Consider the following 24022-nt stretch of genomic DNA (forward strand, 5'->3'; position numbering starts at 1 on the left):
TCATAATTCTAATTTTCATAATTTCTCATAAGGTCTTTTCCCAATTTTTCTTCTGCCTCTTATATGATTTTTAAGTTCTATTTTTAGCTCTTTCATAAGTACTTTCTGGTCTTAAGACCACATTCCATTTTTCTTTAAGATTTCACTCATGAATGTTTTGACTTTGTTGTCCTCTTCTGAGTTTTTGTCTTGATTTTCCCTGTCACCAGAATTTGAAACTCAAGGTTTTGGAAGTAAATGTTGAAATGTTCTTTTGCATGTATTTGGGGTAAAAAAATTAATAAATTTTTTAAAAAAGAAATGAAGAGAAACTTTAGACAGGAACACCAGATAACTCTAGTTCAAGGGAAAGGTGATGAGGACCAGAAATTTAGTGGTGGCTATGAACATATTCATACACACACACACACACACACACACACACACACACACACACACACACAGGAAATATATTAAAAGTAAAAACAGCAAGATTTGAAAACAGATTGGATACGTGAAGTGAAGAAAAATGAGGAGTCTATAAAAACACTGAGTCTGGGTGACCAGAAAGAAAGTGGTGCCTTCAAGAGTATAAAAGGGGAAAGTTGGAGGGAGGGGCAAGGAGTAGAATGAATTCTGTTTTCAACATGTTGAATTTAAAATGTTTATGAGATATCCAGTTCAAGATGTCCAAAAGGAACTTGATGATTCATGATTAGAGCTCAGGAGAGAAACAAAAGATAGATAAATGGCTCTGGGAATCACTTGCTTAGAGATAACAATTGATCATACATGGGAAATGATAAGATCATGAAGTGAGATAGTATAAAGCAAAAAGAGACAACTGGAGTGGTTTCCCTTTTCCTTCTCCAGCACATTTTACAGATGAGAAAACTGAGGTTTGCCTAAGGTAACTTAGCTAGTATATTTCTGAAGTCAGATTTGAATTCACAAAAATAAGTCTTCTTGACTCCAAACCTAGCAATCTATCTACTGTACCACTTAACTGCCGCATGACATATGAAGAACCAACAAAGGAAATAAAAAGGAAGTTTCCAGATAATAGAAGCGATCATTAAAAAACTAGAGAGATGATCTAGGAGATGGTGGTCAATAGTGTCAAATGCTTCTGAAGAAGCTTGGGAGGAAAATCCATTAGATAGGACACTTAAATACTTTGGTTACTTTGGAGAGGATTGTTTCAGTTGAACAATGATGTCAGAAGTTAGATTGCATAGGGTCAAATATCAAGTAAGAGGAGAAGAAATAGAGGCACAGAATATAGATTACAAATGACTTTCTCAAGGTCTTTAGCCACAAAGAGTAGAAGATATATAGGATAATTGCTAACAAGGATGGTCATATTAAGGGAAGTTTTTGAGTCTTTACATTTATGTCAATTCATTTTTTTTTGCCCAAAGCTATTCACATTTCATCTGAAACCTATGTGTCTTTTTACATATGTAATGAAGGATTGTCAATTAAGCCCTATTCCTGTAAGCATTAGCAAAGTGCAGCTCATACAATTCCTCATGTGGAAGAGATAGGGGAGTCTACTTTGAAATAGTTGAGTTGATGTACAATGGAAATGACTTGGAAAGACTTTGGAGTGTATCTAGACATTCTTTCACTGGTTCCCAAGTCTGGTAACCACATGGTCAATAGTAGTTTCTTTAAGTGGCCTCCTCATTTGGCCACAAATTAGATGGGAATTTTGTGAATAGGAAGTTTAGTAGGTGTGTGAGCTCACTGCCTCCCCAGAGGCCAAGGATTCAAGGAATAGTATGTTCTTGAGATGAAATGTTTGTTCCTCTGTTCCTCTGACGTCTTGAAAGTAATTATCCCTTTGGATAAAGATAATTGATGTTAAGCAGTTACATAGAACTGTGGCTCCAGTCATTGCTGATTAAAGAAAAGAACTGAAATCATACAAGATCATACATAGATCTAATGCTCTTATAGAAAAAATGCCCCAATCTTGAGGGGCTGGAAACTGATTTGACCAGTTTTGCTTTTAATTTTCCGAAGTGATTTCTCTACTTTTCTATTGAAACTTAGGCAATATCTTATGTCCCTCAAGAGTTATGTTAAATCTTTTCTTTACACAACTATCTATTTTTTCACAGTTTCAACACAAAACTGCTTCTTCTGAAAAAAGACCTTACAGGGACAATGTACAGGCCAAGAGAGGGGGAACGACTTATATATCAGATGATTTTAATGGAAGGGGAAGCAGAAGCTTTGAAATCATGGCCCAGTGAGCAAGCAGGGAAATGATCCAAAGGCAGATAGGTACCGAGAAAGACAGACAGTGACAGAGTGTGGGCAAAGGTCTAGTGAATCTACAGATCTAATAGTTAAGAATGAGTTATGTGTTAATCCAGAGGAGGGTGTTGTATCCAGTAAAAATATTTCTGCTTCCTTGACTCACAGATTCTCTTGGCTCAAAAGGGCTCAGCAGGCAGGGGTACATGCAGCCAGGTAACCTGAGATGTATCCTTCTCATTATCTTCCCATTTTCAGAAATTGGGCAGTCCCCAGGTCAGACAATTTGCATTTTCCATCTGCCTCCTCCTATTTATATATCCCCAGTCATACTCTAGGCCAATACTGACCCCAAAGGTCAACTCCATGAAGAAGAAGGAAAAGGCTATTCATTTTGGTAAAGCCACAATGCTCAGATTGATCAGGTAAGGACTAGGAAAAACATCTGCAGGATGGTGGGCTCCCTGCTGTGTCCAGGGGGCAGACCTGCCCCTCTCAGACAGTCTGCTTTGTTTCTCTGCTTGCTTCACAACTTAGCTTTGGCTTCCTGCTGAGACTAGGATAAATATATGTGGCATTGTGCATCCCCACTCCCTCCAAGCTCCCTAATATCTTCTTTGGTGAATAATTTTTGTCTTTTCACACTCTGCCAAATTGGTGAGAGAGGGCTGTACTTGAGGAGAGAAGTGTGGGAGAGGAATCAAGACTTGATCAGCAAATCTGAAGGAAGAAACAAATATGCATTAAAGAATCAGACCAGAGTCATTTTGAGTTGAGTTTTGGATCTCTAGTAAAGGAACAGGGGCCCATAAAGTCATGACACCAAAATTGGAAACCAACCTCACTCTTAATCAGAGGAGGTAGTGTCCTCAATTTCATAAAAAGGTCTCCCTTGACTTTTCCTACTCCAATTATCTATTCCAAATACCTTTCTCACCATTATACATCCATTTCTTTAGGGGTAAGCTTGTTTTCTCCAGTTGTGTTCTGGTGATGCTCTCATCCTAAAGGAAGATTTACTTTTCCTTCCCCCAAGGAAGAGAAGAAAGTCAACTCATGCTCTCTTCCTTCCTCTGCTCTGGACATTTTTCTCCTTTCCTGCTCCCACATCCACACGCATACCCACACACAAATATTGGGCTGTACTTCTTAAATTCTGTTCAAGCAAAATATCTACTCCAGAGGAAGACCTAGTAAATTCACCTTCAGGATGAGAATTAGGCAGATGATTATCATAGAAAACAGAGTACTGGCTCTGGAGTCAGGAGGATCTGAATTCAAATCAAAGTAGGACCTGAGGGAATAGTTGTTTTGCTGGAGGAATAAGAAAAAATAATTCTGAATTCTGAACAAATTTGGACAGATTTCTACCATGCAAAGGTTTCTGCAGGTAGGGATAGCCCTGGAACAAAAATAAAGAGGGAGAAAAAGGAGGCAATGGGGCATCAAAGACAGACTGAGGTCACTTCATAATTTTGCTGAACTCAAACAGCTCATTTTAACCAACCATGATTGGTATGAAACTCATAAAGAACACCTCAAATGACACGAGAAGGGTCTGTCTTGGAGTTGGAAGGGCCCTGAAGAAGCTGCTTTGGGTGTTTGGGGGGCTCCATCTCTCTAACCTAAGAAGTGTGTGTCTGGTTGGGTAGGAGTCTAGAAGAAGGATCAGGACAGCCACCAGGAAGCTCGGGGAAGGATGGGGAGCCAGAGCTGGCTCTCTTTTTCCTTACATTGAACTTGGAGGCCTCCTTTCTCCCCTCTCTCTTTTGGGGAATTCTGTGACTATAGCATCATCTCCCCTGAAGTTACTTTCCTTTTAAACCTAAGCAATTTATTGTTGGTTTGCCCAGCCTCCCCTTTGTGAATTTTTCTTCATGAAATTTGGCATCCCTTCTTCATAAGGAGCCTAGGATTCCAATGCTGCCACATTGTTCCTGTCAGAAAGTAAGATCATCTTAAAAAACTCACAGGTAACTCCTATAAAAGTATTAGTGTTGTGGGGTATTATCATGTGGTCCATAAACAATTGTAGACTAAAAGAAGATCTCTGAGAATAGTCAATGCTTAACCCAAGAGAATAATCTCTCAAAGAGAGAATTTCAGGAATAGTAAGGGGGACATTTGAGGAAAAGAAGTTTGCTTTGCTTCCTTTCCTCAACCCTGAAAAAAAATGCCTCACTTTTTTTTACTGACCACCCAATTGGTTTGATTTTTTTGTACAAATTGACAGTGTACATGAGCAAATTTATTTCCAGACCACTATTTGCTGCAGGTTGGTTATACCAGCATCCAAAGGTCTAGCAAACTTTCTTTTAAATCCCCAAAGTCTTACATATTGGTATATTATGGGAGAAATATTTCCTCTCTGAATTTGTGTTAAGGAAAACTGCTGCCAAATATAAACTTACCACAATGCAGATAGAGAGATAAAAACCTAGGTTTTGTTTTTTCCTCATGCAGAAGTTTAGGCCCAAAAGAATACCTGAACCCCAATTAGAACTCTAGTTACACTACTTACAAAGTACACGAGAATGACCAGAGAAATAATTCTCTTACATATTGAAATCTAGTATATTCTTCTTAGACCTTGAAATTTAAAGAGAAGATAGATAATTAATCCCATATATCTTGCAATGTTATAAAAGCTGAACAGTTACTTGTCACAAATCTGTGTATTTGGTCTTAAATATTGCAGTGTCTATAAGCAATGGTTATCATTTTTAACCTTACCCAAAAAAGAGAGAAATAAAAGACAGTATGGAACACTGGGTACAGAGTTGACCTCAGAGACAGGACACAAGGAAACAAAGAATTCTGACAAGACACAAGATTATGTGACCCTGGGCAAGTCACTAAACTTCTCAATACCCCAGATAATTTGCTAACACTTTAAATTGCAATGAAGGAGCTAACTTGAACTGGAAGAAGGAATTTTCCTCCAGGGATTCCTTAACCCCAATGAAAATCAAATGCAGTTAAGAGAATAACATAAGAATAAAGGATAGATCATCTAAGAATTTCATCTCATGATGTCTTTGGTCATCTTTGAGAAATGAAGAGCAACAACAAACCCAAAACTCTTTCTTATGAAAGAGATTTTTTTAAAAAGAGAGTTAAAGTTCTGAGGGTTTTAAAATCATACCTATCTAGATTTAGGGAATGGTGAATTAGTCAGGGCACTCAAGGTTGGACAGAGGCTCAGCAGCAGTTCTTGAGAGAAGAAAATGAGGCTAGGATATAACCACAGATAGTAGTAACACTTGAACCAGCCCCAGCTGATTGCTCAGCTAGCTCTCTATGGATCTCACCAATCTGTCTTTCCAGGTTTTATACAAATAATGTAGAGAACTTGAATTCCAATGGTTCTTTCTAAACTGAGTTCCTCACTTCATGGTGTCCAATTCCTTTGTGGTCTCCATACAAGAATAATGTCTTTCCATTCCAGATAAGACACTAACTTTCTGCAGGGTTCCTGGTTGACTGAGATTGGGAGTTTGGTTGTTGAGGAATAAAACATTTCTCTAGCCTGCTAAAAAGTGAGTTCCCTCATAACTGCCCTAGACCTTAATTTTCTTTCATTAGGAAAATGGCAGAGAAAGAACTTTCCATCAATATGCCTTTGACAACCACAATGAAGATTCCAGCTCTTGGTCGACCTTTCAGTCTGGGGGCACTGTACAACAGTTACTCGGATATCATCATCCCTGGTAATTACTCTCTTGTAAGGTCTTGTTTCAGGTGTCAGAAGAGGGCAATGTTAGAAAAGAATACTTTCTAAGTAAGTAAGAAAATCAGATTCAGGCAAAGTCTCAGTGATTACAGTGTCTTACTGTTTTATCTCCCAGATAGAACCCACCTAGATCACTTGGTTTTGATGGGGGGTTCTATGTAATGGCAAAATCCAGTCCAGAATTGATGAAGGAAGTCTGAAGAGGGCAGGATAAGGAGGAGCTCATTGACCCTTGAAGGGTAGGGGTCAAACTAAGAAGTAATCTTTGAAAAATCTAAAAAAAGACTGAGATTTTTAAAAACACCTTTACTCAGATAAAGGGGTCAAGTCTTAAATTGCTCAGTGTTGAGAGAATGGGAGGGTAGATTCACACACCACACACACACACACACACACACACACACACACACACAGACACACAAACACTCACAGTAGGTGTTTGTGAAGGATAGCCTTGTAGAAGAGAGGAAGACTTGATGATTCAGAAAGAAGGATTAGGAGGAAAGTGGAAGCACAGGCAATCCCATCACTCTTGAAAACAGTGAGGGCTGCAGAATGTTTGAATATACATTGGCTTTATCATTATCTAGAAGAGAGGCAGCTGTGCCTCAGTGGATAGAGTTTTGGCCTGGACTCAGGAAGATCTAAGTTCAAATTCGGGCTCAGGTATTTCCTAGTCCTATGAATCTGAGCAAGTCACTTAACCCCTGATAGCCTTACAAACGAGCCACTAGAAAAGGAATTGGCAAATGGACTTCCTCATTCCAACAGTGCAACAATCAGGCACAATTTGGTGGTATCTGTGATGGAGAATACCATCTGTATCCTGAGAAAGAATTGTGGAGTTTAATCCAAGACCAAAGACAAAGACTGTTACCTTGAATTTAAAATAAAAGGTTATCTTATTATGTAATTTTGCTATCTCTTATACTTTTTTTCTCTCATCACATTCAACTTAGATCAATGTATACCATAGAAACAATGTAAAAACTAACAGACTGCTTTCTGTGGGGTGTCGGGGGAGGGACGTGAGATTAGGGGGAAAATTGTAGAATTCAAAATAAACAAAATATATATATATATATATATATATATATATATATATATATATACATAAAGAAATTGGCAATCACTCTAGTAGGTTTGTCAAGAAAACCTTAGGCAAAGCTATGGTGCATGGGATCAGGAAGAGTCAGAAACTACTGAACAACAAAAGGTATCTAGAAGGCCCACTCAATTCTACCCAATAATAACCAGGTCAACATCCTGAGTTGAATCCCAGTAGCCAGCTAATAAGTGGTACAATGGATGGAATCTGAATAAAATGGACTTAAAATCAGAAAGACTTGTGTCCAAATTCACATTCTAGCTGTGAGACCCTGGGCAAGTCGCTGGACCTTGTCTGCCTTAGTTTCTTCATCTACAAGATGGGGATGATAAAATAGCACCTAGCTCCCAGGGTTATTCTGAGGATCAAATGAGATTATATTTGCAAATTCTGTTGAAAATATTTATTTATTATTTTAACAGTATTTGTTATTTTATTTATTGAATTTATTTCATTTATAAATTTAAATTTCATTTTTATAGTCACTAAGAATATATGTAAAAACATTCATTATTTAAATAAATTTCAACATTCACTTTTAAAAATTTTGAGTTTCAAATTCTCTTCCTTTTTGTCTTCTTTCCTCATTGAAATTGCAAGAAATTTTATAAGGGTTATAAATGTACAGTTATATTTCAGCATTGGTCATGTTGTTAAAAAAAAAAGACCCAAAATTGCAAGAAAAAAGTTTAAAAGAAAAAGAATTCTTTGCATTTATATACTTTCGGTACTTTCTTGGGAGGTAGATAACATTTTTCACCAAAAGTCTTTCAGAATAGTCTTAGATCATTGCATTGCTGAGAATAGCTAAATCATTTAAAGGTGATTTTTGTACAATATTGCTATTACTATGTGACAATGTTCTCTCTTGTTTCTCAGCTCTTATAGCACAATAGTATTCCCTCATAATCATATACTATAACTTGCTCAGTCATTCCCCAAAATCTTTCAAATTTTAAAGTGCTATATAAATTCTAGGGAGTAAGATTGTAATTAGCTAGCAGCATGGAATGTCTCAAAACAAGGGGCCTGGCCAAGACAACCCAGAAGGAGCTACATACATCTTCCAAGGAATAATTACCCATTTTCTGTCTCAGAGAATGCTCTAAAGATTGTATTATCAAGCTTTCTCTGAACATGCAACATCCCTCTTCTACACACTAGACACTGACCTCACTCTGGGTCACCTCCTGTTCTCTATCTAGGGAAGGCAATGGGGTGGGTTTCTTTTGGAGTCAGAAGAGCAGAGCTCTGCTTGGACACTTAACTAGTTGTATTTATTTCCAAACTCATCTCTGGTTGTCTCATGTTATTTGTCTGTAAAATGGGACTAGTGATGATATCTCTACTTACTTCATAAAACTGCTGGGAGGAAAGTGCTTTGTAAACCCTGTGCAATCTCTACAGACATGTCCTTTTTTAAGGATGCAGTCCCAGGAGGAACAACTTCCCTACCTTTGAAAGAAACAGAGAAGTTCAAAGTAGAGGCAGGAAGAGTAAAGATCCAGATTTGGGGGCTCAGAGTAGGAAGAGGTTTTATAAGGGTCCCCCCATCAGTCATAGAAGTCTCAATGGAACAAGGGAGTTGCAGAGGCCTAGGTCACAAGTAGGATTTTCTCATCCTCTAACTTCTGTGCCTCTTTCCCTGCATACTCTTCTTCCAGATGCTGTCTCATAGTCCAACTGTCCTGGCTAGACAGGGCATCCTAAAGTGACAGTTAGCCTGTGGTCCCTCTGCAATCTGCCATTTGCTCGCTAATGTCTCCATCTCAATCTAGGTATCACTTTTTGGGACAGTGAGAGCCTACAGAATATGAGTACAGAAGAGCAATACAAAACAGATTTTGAAATCATTACCTCCAATTCTGTTGATGAAAAGACCAAAGCCTTGAATATCCCTTTAGAGCTGAAATCAAGTGTCCTATTGGGGCTTTTTGAATTAGAAGGCTCTGCCAAATATTTATATGACACCAAGACATCTGACCAGCAAGTCCGGGTGGTTCTCAAGTACTGTATGACCACAGAGTATTGCCACCTAACCATGGACCATCTGGGACAACAGAATATTTCTTATTATGATGGGTTTGATATCACAACAGCTACCCACGTGGTCACTGCAGTGCTCTATGGGGCCCAGGCTTTCTTTGTGTTTGATCAGAAGGTTTCCACCATTGAAAATATCAAGGATATAGAAGGAACATTGAAAGCTGAAGTAGAGAAGATTCCCCTAGTATCAGGAAAAGTAGGGATAAAAATGAACATGGAGGAAAGTCAGAAAAAAGCAACTGAAGAAGTCAAGTGTAAGTTTTTTGGAGATTTTGTTCTTGAGACCAACCCAGTAACTTATCAGGATGCAGTAAAAGTCTACTCCTCTCTTCCTAAGCTGATTAAGGGCCATGGGGTGCCCCTCCAAGTCTGGTTGTACCCTCTGGAGAAGCTGAACCCTAAGGTTACCAGGTTGGCTCAAAGGGTCAGCATGAGCTTGGTAGGGAATTTTCAGGACACTCTGGAGAACTTATCTAAGTGTTACAAGAAGTGCAATGACATGCTGAAGACACCAGGTCTCTTAGTCTTCGCTGCAACCAAGGAAAAGATCAGACTATTCCAAGAACTAATGAAACAGCACAGGCAGTTTTTACAGAAGGAAATAACCAAGGTCTTACCCCTGATCTAGGCAGGCAGAGTAGAAGAAGATGAGCTAACTAGAATTTTAACCAGGGAAAGCGAGTCCTCATTCAGTTCTAGGAGGCTCTTAGAATTTTTAAATCTGAAGCACCAGGAGATGAAGGTAGCAAATTCCTACATCACCCAAATGAAGGAGGTACCAGTCATGAATGACCAGAATGAGCTGGACAATGTGGTACTATGCCCTCCTCACAGATTTGTCCTGGTGTTTGCATTCACCTCCTTGCAGGAAGAACCTTATTTAGATGATTGGAAACAGTGGCTTTGGAATCCAACATCATTCAGTTCTGATTACAAGCAAAAGATATATTCCTCATGGATTGAGGACACAGAGACAAGGAGAAATGCAGGAAAATTGGCAGAATCCTTTTCAATGTTTGCCAAGGTCAATCATTCCAATGAGAAGACTCAATTCATTGTGGCATCTGTTCCAAACCAGGAATTAAAAGGGGTCTCCATTTACTTGTATAAAAAGGGACTGCAGGTCAGCACCAACTTTGAGCTACCAGTTAAACCTCCCCCTCCCCAGATTGGTGGAATCACACATGACTGTGTAGAGCTCACATTGACCGCAACAACTAGGAAGGAAGAAAGTAACACTCACTATCAAGTGAAATACCAGGTTGTAGGGGAAAAGGACTGGAACACCATCTCTGTGTCTGGAAAGCCAGAGGTATTCAAAGTGAGTGGCCTTGAGCCTTGCACAGAGTATGTGTTCTGGTTTGCTGAAGTGTGTGAGCCAGGGTCCGATGAGAGCAGCAATGTGAGCCTTGCTGTCAGGACACTTCACCCTCCTCCTGGGAAGCCAGAAGCTGCTTTTGTGCAACCACAGTCTATAACCCTTCACTGGCAGAGTCCAAATGTTGTTGGAGAAGAATTCAAGATCAAGGAATATAAAATAGAGTACAGAAAGGAGACTGAAGCTAGGGGTGAGAAGGGGGAGGGAGAATGGCATGAACATAGAACAGGAAATTGTGAGATGTACTGTTACATCGTTGGACTGACCCCTCAGACTATGTACAGGTTCCGAGTTTCTGCTGTTTGATGGTGGATGGACCAGTGCAAGCAGTGACCACAGTGACCCTGTGAAGACCCTCTCTACCACAGGGAAAACTACAAACTCTGGTAAGGGGTTTTTAAGCAACTAGAATCCATAAGGATTTTTCTCATTATAGGAATATTTGAAATGTTTCAGGGGTTGGTCAGGAGACTCATTGAGTTTCACAATCCACTCAATGAAATAACAGGAAGGTCAGACTCTGAAAGACTTATTTGCAGTTTGTAAAGATCCATCTAATGTGGGAGGGCACCTTTGATCAATCAAATTCTACTCCTCCCCCCCCCCGAAGAATGTGGGGTAAATAAGATATCTATGAATTCAAATTATTAATTAAGTGCCTGAAATTCTTACCATTGTAATCATACCTACTTGATAATAATTCCCTACATTTTTCTGAGTTATTTTTTATCTATATATGGATAAAAGTGCTCTTTGACATCTATTTTTTTCATGAAAGTCAGTTTAAATTCCTAGACTTGAGAATGTCAGGGTATTCCTTAGTAAAAGACAATTTTAAAAAAATCCTAGAGTTGTAAAGAAGCATAGCAAGTCACTTCTTCTGACTCCTCTAGCTACATCAAAAATCCAATTCATAATGTCTCCTTGGGGACATTATATCATTTGTAAAATGAATGGGTTGGATTTTAATAACTATATAGACTTCTATCAGCTCCCAAAACCAAGATGCAAACTTCTACAAATGTGGTGCCTAAAAAGGAACATGAAATGCTATTGCCTAAGGTTTTCTTGCCTTTTTTTGGATAATTTGGATAATTTTTTAAAAATCTAAACCAGAAATATCCTGACAATTTCATGAAAAACGTCCCAAGACAGAAACTTCTCTGCAGAGCAGTAACTCATTAGTATTTTGTAGCTTAAGAACAGGAGTTCTTGCTGTTGGTTTTGTAAATTTTTTTTTGTCTTGGATCCCTTGAGCAGTTTGGTGAAGCCTACAGACCCCCTCTGCCAAATAATGTTTTTAAAAGAAGAAAATAAAATCAAGGATCACGAAAGAAACAAAATATATTCAAATTCAATTACCAAAAAAATATTTATTTTTAAAACAACAATATAAGTTCATGGATCCCAAAGTAAAGATACCTATAATTTTAGGATTGGTTGGAATTGTACTGAGAGGTTAAAGAATTTTGTCTATCATCACACAGGACAGTATACTCGTCTTCTTGACTCCAAGATCAATCTGCTATCCATTATCCCATACTATCTCCCTCATGTCTATTAGCTTTTAAGCACCTAGTCATACTTAATCCTTCATATCACTAGAGATGCTATATGGTATGTTGGGTATGAAACCTAGGCCACAATGTTGCTATTTAAGTATCTTAAGATTCCTTGAGTGATTTCGGCTATCATGATACCTTGATGTCTCACACTAGCACAAGGTGGGCAGCCCACTAAAACTCCTAGGCTGTGAACAGTTTTCCAGTCTTAACTGCTTTATCCTGTGTCAGCAATTGGTAGAATTCTCCCTGAAGACAGAGAATTTACTTTTTGCCCTTTTTCTCCTTTAAGACTGCTGCTTGATCAGTTTTCAAGGATGAAGTTTGTTCAGGTTTTCCCAGTTGACTGAAGGCCTATTTCTCTTCCCCCCCCCAAACCTCAGCTCCTGTATCACAACTTTGGGCAATCTGACCAGGCTTTAGAGCCACTCTCGTTAGTGGCTCAGTATTTTATAAGAAGAAGGAGAATTGTGTTCTAGAAAGAGGATACCATGAAACTAGGAGAATGGCATTTACTGCCAACTAAATCCCATTATTTTCACAGAAACATACACACCTCTGTCCTTCCTTGATCATGACTTCACTCCCATCCTCAACAACTCCTGAGTGACACTTCTACACTATCTCCCTTACCATGGACTTGAACTCGGGCCACTCATTTAGGAACTCAAGACAAGGAACTCTTCTCTGCCTGAGTTCAGGGAGTTTAGGAGTAAGGATATTTGGTCAATTCTTCAAACTTATTTCAATTATTACTCCAAAAGGAAAATGTGTTTCCAAATCAATGACTGTCTGATAATGTAGCATCTATACTAGGAAAAGAAAAGAAGAAAAACACACAAAAGACTTAAGGTACAAAAGAAATATTTTTAAGGATATTCTTTTCAATTGTCTAGAGAGGGGAAGGAGATGATGCAAGTAATTAAAATCAAATAAGAAGCATGAATTAAATCCTTATTAAGTGTCTTCTAATACTGTGCTAAGTGTACTGAGTGATACAGATGGGAAGAAAGAACAATTCCTGCTTGCAGGGAGCTTACATTTACTGGAGAAAACTTACATTCTAATGAAGGAATTGTCTTCCAGTTTGGAGTGGCAGTTTAACAGTTTCTCCTGAGATGGCTTCCCAATTTTCCCCTTTTATACCACAAAAATTCCATTTCAGACGGTTTTAAAGGATAAACTTTTTTTAAATATATAAATATTTATTTGTTTTCCAATTATATACAATAGTAGTTTATATACATTTTAATATATATACAATTTATATACAAAATTATATGTAATGATTTTTTTGGCAAGGTTTTGAATTTTACCATTTTTCCTCCTCCCTCCTTCCCTTCTCTCCCCCCAACAGAAGGCAATCTGATAGTCATTACATTTATTTCCATGATATACATGTATCAAAATTGAATGTGATGAGAGAACAAACATATCCTTAAGGAAGAAAGAAGATATTAGAGATAGCAAAATTATGAAATATATGACTTTTTAAAAGTTAAAGATAATAATCTTTGATCTTCATTTAAATTCCACAGTTCTTTCTCTGGATACAAATGGTATTCTCTATCACAGATCCCCTAAAATTGTCCCTGATCCTTGCACTGATGGAATAAGCAGGTTTATTGTTGCTGTTAGGGTGTACAATGTTCTGATTCTACTCTTCTCACTCAGCATCATTCGGGCAAGTCTTTCCAGGCTTTTCAGAAATCCTGACCTTCCTGAGTTCCTGAGACCAGTTGTGTTCCATCACATACATATACCACAATTTGTTCAGCCATGCCCCAATTTATGGACATCCCTTCGATTTCCAATTCTTTGCCACTACAAACAGAGTTGCTATGAATATTTTTGTAAATATGGGCTTTTTGCCCTTTTTCATGATTTCTTCAGGATATAGACACAGTAGTGATATTGCTGGAGCAAAGGGCATGCACATTATTTTTTGGGCCTAATTCTAAAGTGTTCTCCAGAAAGGTTGGATCAGTTCACAACTCTGTCAACAATACATTAGTACCCCAGATTTCCCACATCCCCTCCAACGTTGATCATTATCATAAAGGATAAACTCTTAATAATTGATGGAAGAAAAGGATTTGGCTGCTACTTTTGCTTCCAGATCTATATGCTGGGATATTTGGACATTGTCATAGGTGAAGGGGATGAGCATTATAGGACTGGAATGACACTCCCACACCTACTTAAGGAGAGCTAACAAAAGAGATGTGGAATTTCACATTTATAATTCCAGGTTCTAGATAGTTTGTCAGGGCTTAGGTGGACAAGGGAGACAGAGGGAGGTTTGTTAGGGCTCCTCACTGGTAACAATTAGAATGAGAGTGAGTTTGATGAAGTTTTTCGAAGGAAAAAAATTACTCAACGTGCCCTTGCTGTTTCATTTTCTTCAGTTGGTGTTAAATATAACTCCTAATAAGTGATTAAATGATAATCGAAGTGTCTACACTAGGAAGGGGAAAAAGAAAAACAAACAAAACAAAATTTGTATGTTCAAAAATAATTTATTAAATGTTATACCTTTTTAGCTTTTCAAGGTCCAGGGGGCTGTAGATAGGAGTAGGTTGCTCTAAAGCTCTAAATCTGTATCTGGGATAATATGGAAGATCCAAAAATGACTTCTCAGTTTCCCTTTTTTGTATTTGAAAAGTCCCTTCTCTGATCTCTGCAAGAGATGCCTAATTTGGACAGGGTTGGTGTTGGGGGTTGGGGTAGAGATTAAAAAATGATGAAAATTAGGGAACAAGGTACTGCTGCCTCAGTTTCCAGGTGTCAGTCTTAGAATCTAGGAGAACAGAAATTGGTTGGCCTGAAGAGCCTAGGGAATCAAAAGATTCCCTGATTTATTCAAGATAGTTGACAAGAAAGCAATAGAGAAAGTTATCTATGGTGTCAGGTGATGTTGACAGAGGTAATAACAAAAACAGACAATTCTTCAAGGAAAATTGCCAATTATCTCACAAAACAGAGTAGAATGACCTTGAATTGTTTTCATAAGTAAGGAATTGGAACTTTATAGAGGAGCTTACATTTCTTTGCATTTTTAATTGGATTCTATATGTGGAATGCAAATTCAGACACTAGAGGTAATGGGAAACCTTTCATTTTTATATTTTATTTATTTTATTCAATATTTCCTAATTTTATGTTATATAATTATTTTAATTTCTTTGATTCATTTTTTTTATTTTGAGGTCTAAATACTCTCTATCCATCCATTCCTACCCCAACTCGTGAAAAAGACAAGCAATATGGCACCCATTAAACAATTTGAAGTAATACAAATCATTTCCATATGAGCCATTTTGCAAAAAAAAAAAAAAAGACAAAAGCAAGATAAAGTGAAGAAATATATATTTCTTTTATTTTTTTGTTTTTTTTTCAGGGCAATGGAGTTAAGTGACTTGCCCAAGGTCACACAGCTAGTTAATTATTAAGTGCCTGAGGTTGGATTTGAACTCAGGTCTTCCTGATTACAGGGTTGTCACTCTATCCACTGTGCCACCTAGTTGCCCCAAAATATATACTTCTATCTGCACTCAGAGTTCAAAGGTGATTATAGCTTTTCTCTTTTGGGATTCAAACTATGAAATAGTAATTCAAATTCTTTAGGGAAAGAAAGAACAAACTTCCACATCACACAAAGATTCTAACCTTGAGGAAAAGACCTCAATTAATAATACAGATGTGTATAATATGGCTTTGGATAAATGTGTACATGCATGCATGTTGCTTTCCAAAAAGCAATGATTCATTCATAAATTGTCACCTGGTTATGGTAGTCTCCCTTCTGCTGACAAGGATCTGGGGATTTCACTAGGGTAATAGAAAACTAGCCAAACTCAGTTTGTCCAGAATGCTAGGGTCCATCTCAGCTTATGCTCCATGGGTATAGCCTTGAAAAACCTCAGGAACAGTTCAATGCCATGCTGCAATTTCTAAGCTGGGCTTTATAATCATTTACCAAATCCAGTCATTCATTCTTCTTTCTTACTTTCTTACTTTCTTACCTACAGATCCAGAAAAGAATGGAGGAGACTCAAAGAAGTCAGAACTCAGAATTGTCCTTGTGGAGAAAACAAGGGCTAGGGAAAGTGCAACAGGAAACATCCTCCTGGGCAGGACAGAGTTTGAATCCAAGTATTCAGGAAGGGCAGTCACCAAGATCTGCAAGAAAACCAGGACCATATGGAATGGCAGGGACATTTCTATTGTTCATACTCCAGACATTCTTTTCACTGACACCAGACAGGCAGAAAATATGAGTGACATAGCTCGTTTCATGGCACTATCCTCTCCAGGACCACATGCCCTACTCCTAGAGTTGCAAATGGATAGCTTAACCACAGATAATCAGGCAACCATTGAACAGCTTTTATGAAATTCTAGGAGCTGAAGCAGTGAAGTTTTCAATCATTGTGTTCACCAAGAAAGAGAAACTAGGAGAAAAAAGTATAGGGGATTACTTAGGAACCATTAATAACTCATATTTCAAGGAGTTGTTAGAGAAGTGTGAGCACCAGTGCTATTCATTTGATAATAATGCTAGTGGAGCCCAGAGAGATGCCCAGGTTTCCAAGCTTATGGTCATGGTAGGGAATATGGTGCAAGAAAATGGAGGTAACTACTACACCAACCATGAATATGTATCTGTGGAAAAACTCCTCCAGAAGGACACGGAGGCTTGTCAGCAAAGGTACAAGATGCATTTTGAGAGGGAGAGTAAAAAAATCAGACAGAAGAATGAAAAGCAAATGAAAAAGTTAAAGAAAATAAACTGTATAAAAAGCAAAAGGGAGAAGATGAAAAGAAAATAGATGAATATGAGAAATAAAAGTGGAATTTTGAAGATAATATGGAGAAAGAGTTAGAAGAAAAAAAAGCTGAAATAACAGAAAAATTATCAAGGTGCCCAAAATGAGGTCGAAAATAATAAATTTACATTTACTAGAATTATGTCCATTATTAAAAAAAATTAGAAGTCTAGTTCACAAGAAATGCTAACAACCAGAATCATTTCGTATCTAGTTGGTGATTAAGTTTTGGAAATTAAGTGATATTAAGTTTTGGAGGTCACAAGGCTAATAAGTGATGTAGATATTAGCTGAACCCAAGTCTCCAGACTACAAGTCTAATGTTCTTTCTGGTGCATCACCCTACTTTGTATGTACAGACCATGGGAACATGCAGCTGGCAACAGCCAGGAGAAAGCAAGAATTAAAAACTCAGAACAAAAAAACAAAAACAAACAAAAAACCTCTTTAGGCACAATTAGCAACTAATTGTCTGAGATCCATTCTGCGCTTCCCTCCCCCCATCCCCAGAAAGGATTTTCCCTTTTACTTGGGGAAATCCAAAATTGTTTCTCTGTTTTTTTTTGCATGCATTCTATTGCTCCAGAAATCATTTTGAGGCTTGATTTAAAGCTTCTATCATACTCATCCCTAAAAAACTCACCACTTCTTTCTAAACCCTCCCTAACTATTGTCCACTCTGGAGATGTAGGTTTTCTACCTTTATAGCACTTCCTAATTATGGATTATATGTTGCCTTTTTAGTATTACCATTTTGGCTTACAATTTTAAGCCGTTTTCATAAAAATACTACAAGATCTTAGGATACTGGAGGCTGAAGCTTCTACTGGAATTGACATCCCTTATTAGAAGCCATTCCTATGCTTCCAGACTTTTCATTTACTATCATTGGGTTGTAAAATCAGGAAGTAGAAACAAGCTCAAATTAATGAGAAGTTTACTCATTGAAACATATGGTAGCTAGTATGCTACCAAAATGGCAACAATAAGAAGCATGTATAGGCTGAATATGTATCTGCAGATAGGCCTAGAGAGAGACTACAAAATTCCCATAAATCATCCCAATTTTTATATTCTTGATCAAACAACTACAGTCTCTTCTCTTCTCTTTACCAAACATTGTTTCCTATTTGACCTAATATGGATGCAAGTCTTTTTTTTTTATCCTGAAGAAATTCTGTCTTTCAAGAACATCCTCAGGTCTTCTATACAAACACTCCTGTAGCTTTATGAACAACCTTAATGCCTTCTTTTTCTATTTTTATAACCTTGAGAATTATTTTCCTCATAACAGCATTCTGTTAGTCATATACAAAATTTAGCCCTTCCCTATGAATGTGAAACTTTTATTTCAGTTCATCCCACAACCTTTAAAGAAAATATGCAAGTAGGGGTGGCTAGGTAGTACAGTGGATAGAGTACCAGCCCTGGAGTCAGGAGTACCTGAATTCAAATCTGATCTCAGACACTTAATAATTACCAAGCTGTGTGGTCTTGGGCAAGTCCCTCAACCCTATTGCCTTGCAAAAACCTTAAAAAAATAAGAAAAAATATGTAATTAGTAAAAACAAGTTCAGGCTCTTTATAATATAGTACAATTATTTAATTTTTTCCCCTTCACTTTTCAGTATAGAAAAGTATTTACTCCTAGTTTGTTTCCTGATTTCATAGGCTCAGCCTGACTAACAAATCCCTAAAATGTGTCTTGGTTGCATAGAGCTACACCATTCTTTTTCCTATGTAACCAAATATGCAAGACACAGATCACTGGAGTTTTAATAGTTGTGAAATGAACATAAACATAAACCAGATGCACTCATCTTCTCTCCATTGAGATAAAGATAGTTCTCTCTTTTTTTCTTTCCTGATTCCAGTCCCTTTTCTATGCTGATTAAACTCCTCAACCCTCTACACAAACTCCAACATGCATACATACATACCCATGAAAAGGATTCTCATTCATGCCCTGAGGACAAGAAAGGAGGAGAAATCCAAGACATTCACAGGTTCATTGATTTGCTACCCTAAGCAGGATCTCCAGCAGCTGATGGTGCCTGGCAGACTCTATGGGACTGGGAAACTTCTCTTCTAGTGGACAGTTTGGTTTACTTCCCACAGTCCTTCATAACTCTACATTCTCCTGGGATATGTGAAAGTTCTACAACCTCCAGAAGTTTCTAAAACTCCATAAATTGTATCCATCCTACATTTGATGATGTTTTCTGTCACAAATTAGTAAAACATTTACAAAAGATGCTATCTAGACACAGTTGGTTTGTCTTGGGCCCCTTCTGACTAGGGTAAGCTGCCAGAGATTTAAGAGACATAGATTGTAAACTTTCTAGCAGTCATACAAATGTGTTTTGTATTTATTCATCTGTAGTCCTTCCATTTTCCCCCCTTTCAAATATAAATTCCTTTAAATCAAAGACTGGGGTCTAACAATGAATAAATATTTCTTTTTTATTATATGAATATTTTATTTGTTTTCCAATTATTTACAATTAGTAGTGTCTACCTATCACTTTTTGGTAATTTTTTGAATTTTACAATTTTTCACCTTTCTTCCCTCTCTCCACCTGTCCCAACAGAAGGCAATCTAATAATCTTTACATTGTTTCCATGTTATGCATTGTTCAAAATGAATGTGTTAAGAGAAAAATCATATCTTTGAGGAAGAAATAAAATATTAGAGATAGCAAAATTATGTAGTACATACACCATCTTTTTTTAAAGAACTGAAGGTAATAGTCTTTAGTCTTTATTTAAATTCCACAGTTCTCCGGATACAGATGGTATTCTCTGTCACAGATACCCTAAAATTGTCCTTGATTATTGCACTGATGGGGTGGAGCAAGTCCATCAAGGTTGACCATCACCTCCATGTTTTTGTTAGGTTGTCTAATGTTCTTCTGGTTCTGCTCATCTCACTCAGCATCAGTTTTTGCAAATCCTTCCAGGCTTCTCTGAATTCCCATCCCTCCTGGTTTCTAGTATAACAATAGTCCATAATATGCATTTACCACAATTTGTTCAGCCATTTTCCAATTAATGGACATCCCCTTGATTTATGAATAAATATTTCCTAAGCATTTTCTATGTATTAAAACTTGATAAGATAGAAAAAGGGGCAAAAGTGAGTCCCTGCTTTCAAGGAGTTTATAATTTAATGGGGAGAGAGAAAAACAACATATAAACAAATATATGCAAACAAACTATATACAGGATATATGGGATATAATTAAAAGAGGAAAGATTCAATAATTAAGAGGCGGAAGAGGAAGGCTTCCAGCAAAAATAAATAGTTATTTAAAGGAAACCAGGGAAGTCTGAGGGTAGCACATAAAAGAAATTTAATAAATGTTGGTGAATTCAATACTTCCCTTCCTGTGTCATCTAACATGGGTTCTTAACCTTGGGTCCATGACTTTTTAAAAAAAATTGAAAGGGAAAGAAGAGATAGAATGGTTAAGTTATGCCACATCAAAGAGTCATGGAAAAGTTTTTGCAGTGGAATGGAAGAGGAGAAGGTGAAGGGGAGTGAGTGAGCCTCACTCTCATCAGAAGTTGCTCAGAAAAGGAATACCATACACAGTTAGTTGGTTATAGAAATCTATCTTACCCTCAAGGAAAAGAAGAGAGAAAGGGACAGGAGAAAGGGGATTGGGGAGGCAAGAGGGGTTGTAGGTGATAGAAGAGAGAGAAGATTGTGGGAAAAGGTAGGGGGTTGTAAGTGATAAAGGAGAGGGAAGATTGTAGAAGAGGGAGTCAGATGCTGCACCCTTATGAAGAGGGACAGGGTGAAAGGAGAAAGAGAATAGAATAAATGGGGGTGAGGGAATATGAAGGAGGGAAATACAGCTAGCAATAGCAACTGTGGGAAAAATATTGAAGCAATTTCCCTGATGGACTTATGATAAGGAATGCTATCCATCTCAAAGACAGAGCTAATGGTATCTGAATGCAGACTGAAGCAAAAAAAAATATTTTGTTCATTTTATTTTAATATAATTCATTTCCTTCATAATCCTAAATATTTTATTTAATGCATTTTAAAGGATTATTCTAATATGGGATCCATAGGTTTCACCACACCACCAAAGAAGTCTATTACACAGAAACAACCAAGAAACCCTGATCTTGTACAGCTGAGATCACATTGAAAGTAATAGAGTCAAGTAACAGACAGTTAAAGCAACAACATTTTTCCTTCTTCCCAACCTGTAAGTGTTAGAGAATTCTTATCCCTTCCTCTACAAGAATCATTTCTGAGAAATGTAAACAACTACATATAGTTGGTTACACCAAGATAACCAGAGAATTGGGGCGGCTAGGTGGCGCAATGAATAAAGCACCGGCCCTGGAGTCAGGAGTACCTGGGTTCAAATCTGGTCTCAGACACTTAATAATTACCTAGCTGTGTGGCCTTGGGCAAGCCACTTAACCCCATTTGCCTTGCAAAAAAAATATAACCAGAGAATTGACTAGGGAGAAACTGGGATATTTTTTATCTTCTCAGAGGCGAGGCCAAGATGTTAAGAGAAAAAAACATGAAAGTTGTCTGAGTACTCAGTTTCTCTTAAAACAACTTTAAATCAAACCTCAAAATGAATTTTGGAGCAACAGTACCCACAAAAGAACAAAATGGAACAATTTTTTCAGTCAAGGATTACTTAGAAAGATCTGTCTCACTTGGGTAAAAGGAGTGCCTAGCCCCAACCCACATCAGCTCTGTAGACCCAGGGTAGACATACAGCAAACCAATACTGCAGCTAATGAACAAGACCTCTAGGCCCAGCTCAGCAGATGAACTGCCAGCCTCAGATACTACCCCTCCAATTCCTCCCATGCCTGCTGTGCAACAGGCAGGACAAAACTGTGCAGTGGGGAATTGTTCTCCCTAGAACCCCCAACACAACAAATCCCAGCCCACCAACCTCAGTAAGCCAGTGACCAAATCCCTAGATCCCCATGCAAAAATGTGGGATAGTGACCCCTGTCTCCCAGGATCAGAGCTCAACTTTAAAAACTCACAAAATAGGCTGGAAAATGAGGATGGGAGAAGCCCTGACCATAAAAAAATCTCTTATGGTGAAAGAGAAGATCACAGTAAAAAATTAAAAGAGGATAACAATGCAGTGTTAAGCCTCAGTTCCACTCCCAGGATGTTTCCCTCTCCACAGCCCACATCAAAGAACTGGGGAGCTAGGAGGAACCAGAAAAGCAAAATCTAACAGATGTTGGAAAAAACATCCAGCAAACACTTTGATTTGCTCATGAATCTTAGATCACAAAACAACAGCTGAATGTAATTAATTCACACTTAGGACAAAGACCAAGGAACCAAGGTCAAAGAATCTGAGAGCAGAAGGAGTCACATTCTAAAAATCTCATAGTCAACTTTCCTGAGCAAGTTTGAGCCATCTCTATCTAGCAGTCCATGGTTAGGAAGGCTATTGTAAGTTCTCCCCCTCCAAACTTCATTTATAGGTAAGGAAACTAAGACCCAGACCAAAAAAAAAAAAGTGAACTTATACCAGACATAAGGAAAAGTGAGGAAGGCATTTTGAGACCACAGCACATTTTTTCATCATAATGTGAAATATCAACATAGCAGTTCATATTTATAGAGGTTTTAAAAGATGACAAATTACTAAGAAGACATTCTTTTGCTTGATCTGAAGCTCAGAGGGTGAAGAATTGTGGAGGAAACAGAAAAACTTGTGTACTTTGAGTTGGGAAAAACATCTACATCTCACAAAAAGTAATTTCAGAAACCCAAGGAACAATGCCTGACTTATTCTGTCTTGAAGGAAGCTTTCATTATTTTAGAGATTTTTCTGCCAATATAGTATATTTTGATCAGACTGGCATCAGAGAAATACATTTCCCACAGGAACAAATCTGATCTTGAACATCTTCTTTGTCCTCATAGCTTCCACATTTCCCTGTTTATCTTCTGCTGAAGAAGTTAAGAGATTGGTTGGGTGATACAAGTACATGAAGAAAGAGATTCATTACTTTGAAATATAGAAATTATCCCAATCCCATGTCAGTGACTACAGTCCATAAATCACTTCCCATCAGGGGACAGAAAACAATTCTGAAGAGTCTAGAACTGTGTGAAACACATTAACCCAGGGACAGAAAGGAAAATAGAACTTTTTGAGTTGGGTTTCACAAGGTTAATTAAACTCTGAATATATTTTATGTTTTAGGGAAGTCTGGAAGTAAATCACACAGAGTAGAAGAAAACATGATAGAAAGAAAAAGAAAGGGAGAAAGGAAGGAAGGAAGGAAGGAAGGAAGGAAGGAAGGAAGGAAGGAAGGAAGGAAGGAAGGAAGAAAAGAAGGAAGAAAAGAAGGAAGAAAAGAAGGTAGGAAGAAAGATAAAAAGAAAGAAGCCCTAAGCCCACCTCTGTAGAACAAGAGGTCTTAATTTTTTGTCTCATAAACCCCTTTTGGGGTCTACTTAAACATCTTGAACACTTCTTACAACATTTCATCATTCAACTTTCATCACGTGGTGTCCTCCAGCATCAGAACTTTGTTTTACTGGTTGATTGTGGAGTGCCACAGGAGTGGGAGTGGGCCAGAGACTGGGGAGGATATTTAAGCATTGTATTTAGTTTAATAAATGGAATACTTGGAGATTAGGAGTAATTGAAGGTCTGGGAGTACTTGGAGAACTAGGAGGACTTTAAGGAGTACTTGTCATTCTTGTCTTCAGCCCCTTCAACATTCCCCTGGGTAAGCATGAGCTAGCCAGCAGGAACCTAACACTTCCTGAGCAGTTAGCCAACAGGAACTTAACAATGGCATCCAACATGGGGCACAAAGGCAGAGCTATCTGAGTGAAGTCTGGGATAAGGACCAGTAGATACAACTTCAGAGAGGTAAGAGATTGATTATTACTGGGGCTGATTCTAAGTTGGAACAAGGAGGTGTGAAGGAAAGCTAAAGTAAGAAGAAACAAATAAGTATTCAGTATTGAGGAGTCAGCAGGAAGTGGAGTCTCCAAGGCAGCACTGCAGGGGATGGAGCTTCTTCCTCAGCAACAATCCACCGCTGAGCACCATTGCCACGAATGAGATGCAGAGGACCTGCTGGCCACTCCTTTTG

At 37.9% G+C, this 24022-nt stretch overlaps 1 protein-coding gene across 1 annotated transcript in view; it reads left to right on the forward strand.

The window, feature by feature from the left end:
• LOC141494085 (neoverrucotoxin subunit beta-like) overlaps positions 1 to 19328 on the forward strand; it is a 45582-nt gene extending 26254 nt beyond the window's left edge. The window contains 5 exon segments of the mRNA XM_074195243.1: positions 5830 to 5954; positions 8864 to 10811; positions 10813 to 10895; positions 15998 to 16455; positions 16457 to 19328. Of these exon segments, the coding sequence (XP_074051344.1) occupies positions 5834 to 5954; positions 8864 to 10811; positions 10813 to 10895; positions 15998 to 16455; positions 16457 to 16903 (3057 nt within the window). The 5' untranslated portion in view covers positions 5830 to 5833 and the 3' untranslated portion in view covers positions 16904 to 19328.
• The last annotated feature ends 4694 nt before the right edge of the window (positions 19329 to 24022 follow it).

This window comes from Macrotis lagotis, chromosome 7 (genome assembly GCF_037893015.1).
Source record: "Macrotis lagotis isolate mMagLag1 chromosome 7, bilby.v1.9.chrom.fasta, whole genome shotgun sequence".
Lineage (NCBI taxonomy): Eukaryota > Metazoa > Chordata > Mammalia > Peramelemorphia > Peramelidae > Macrotis > Macrotis lagotis.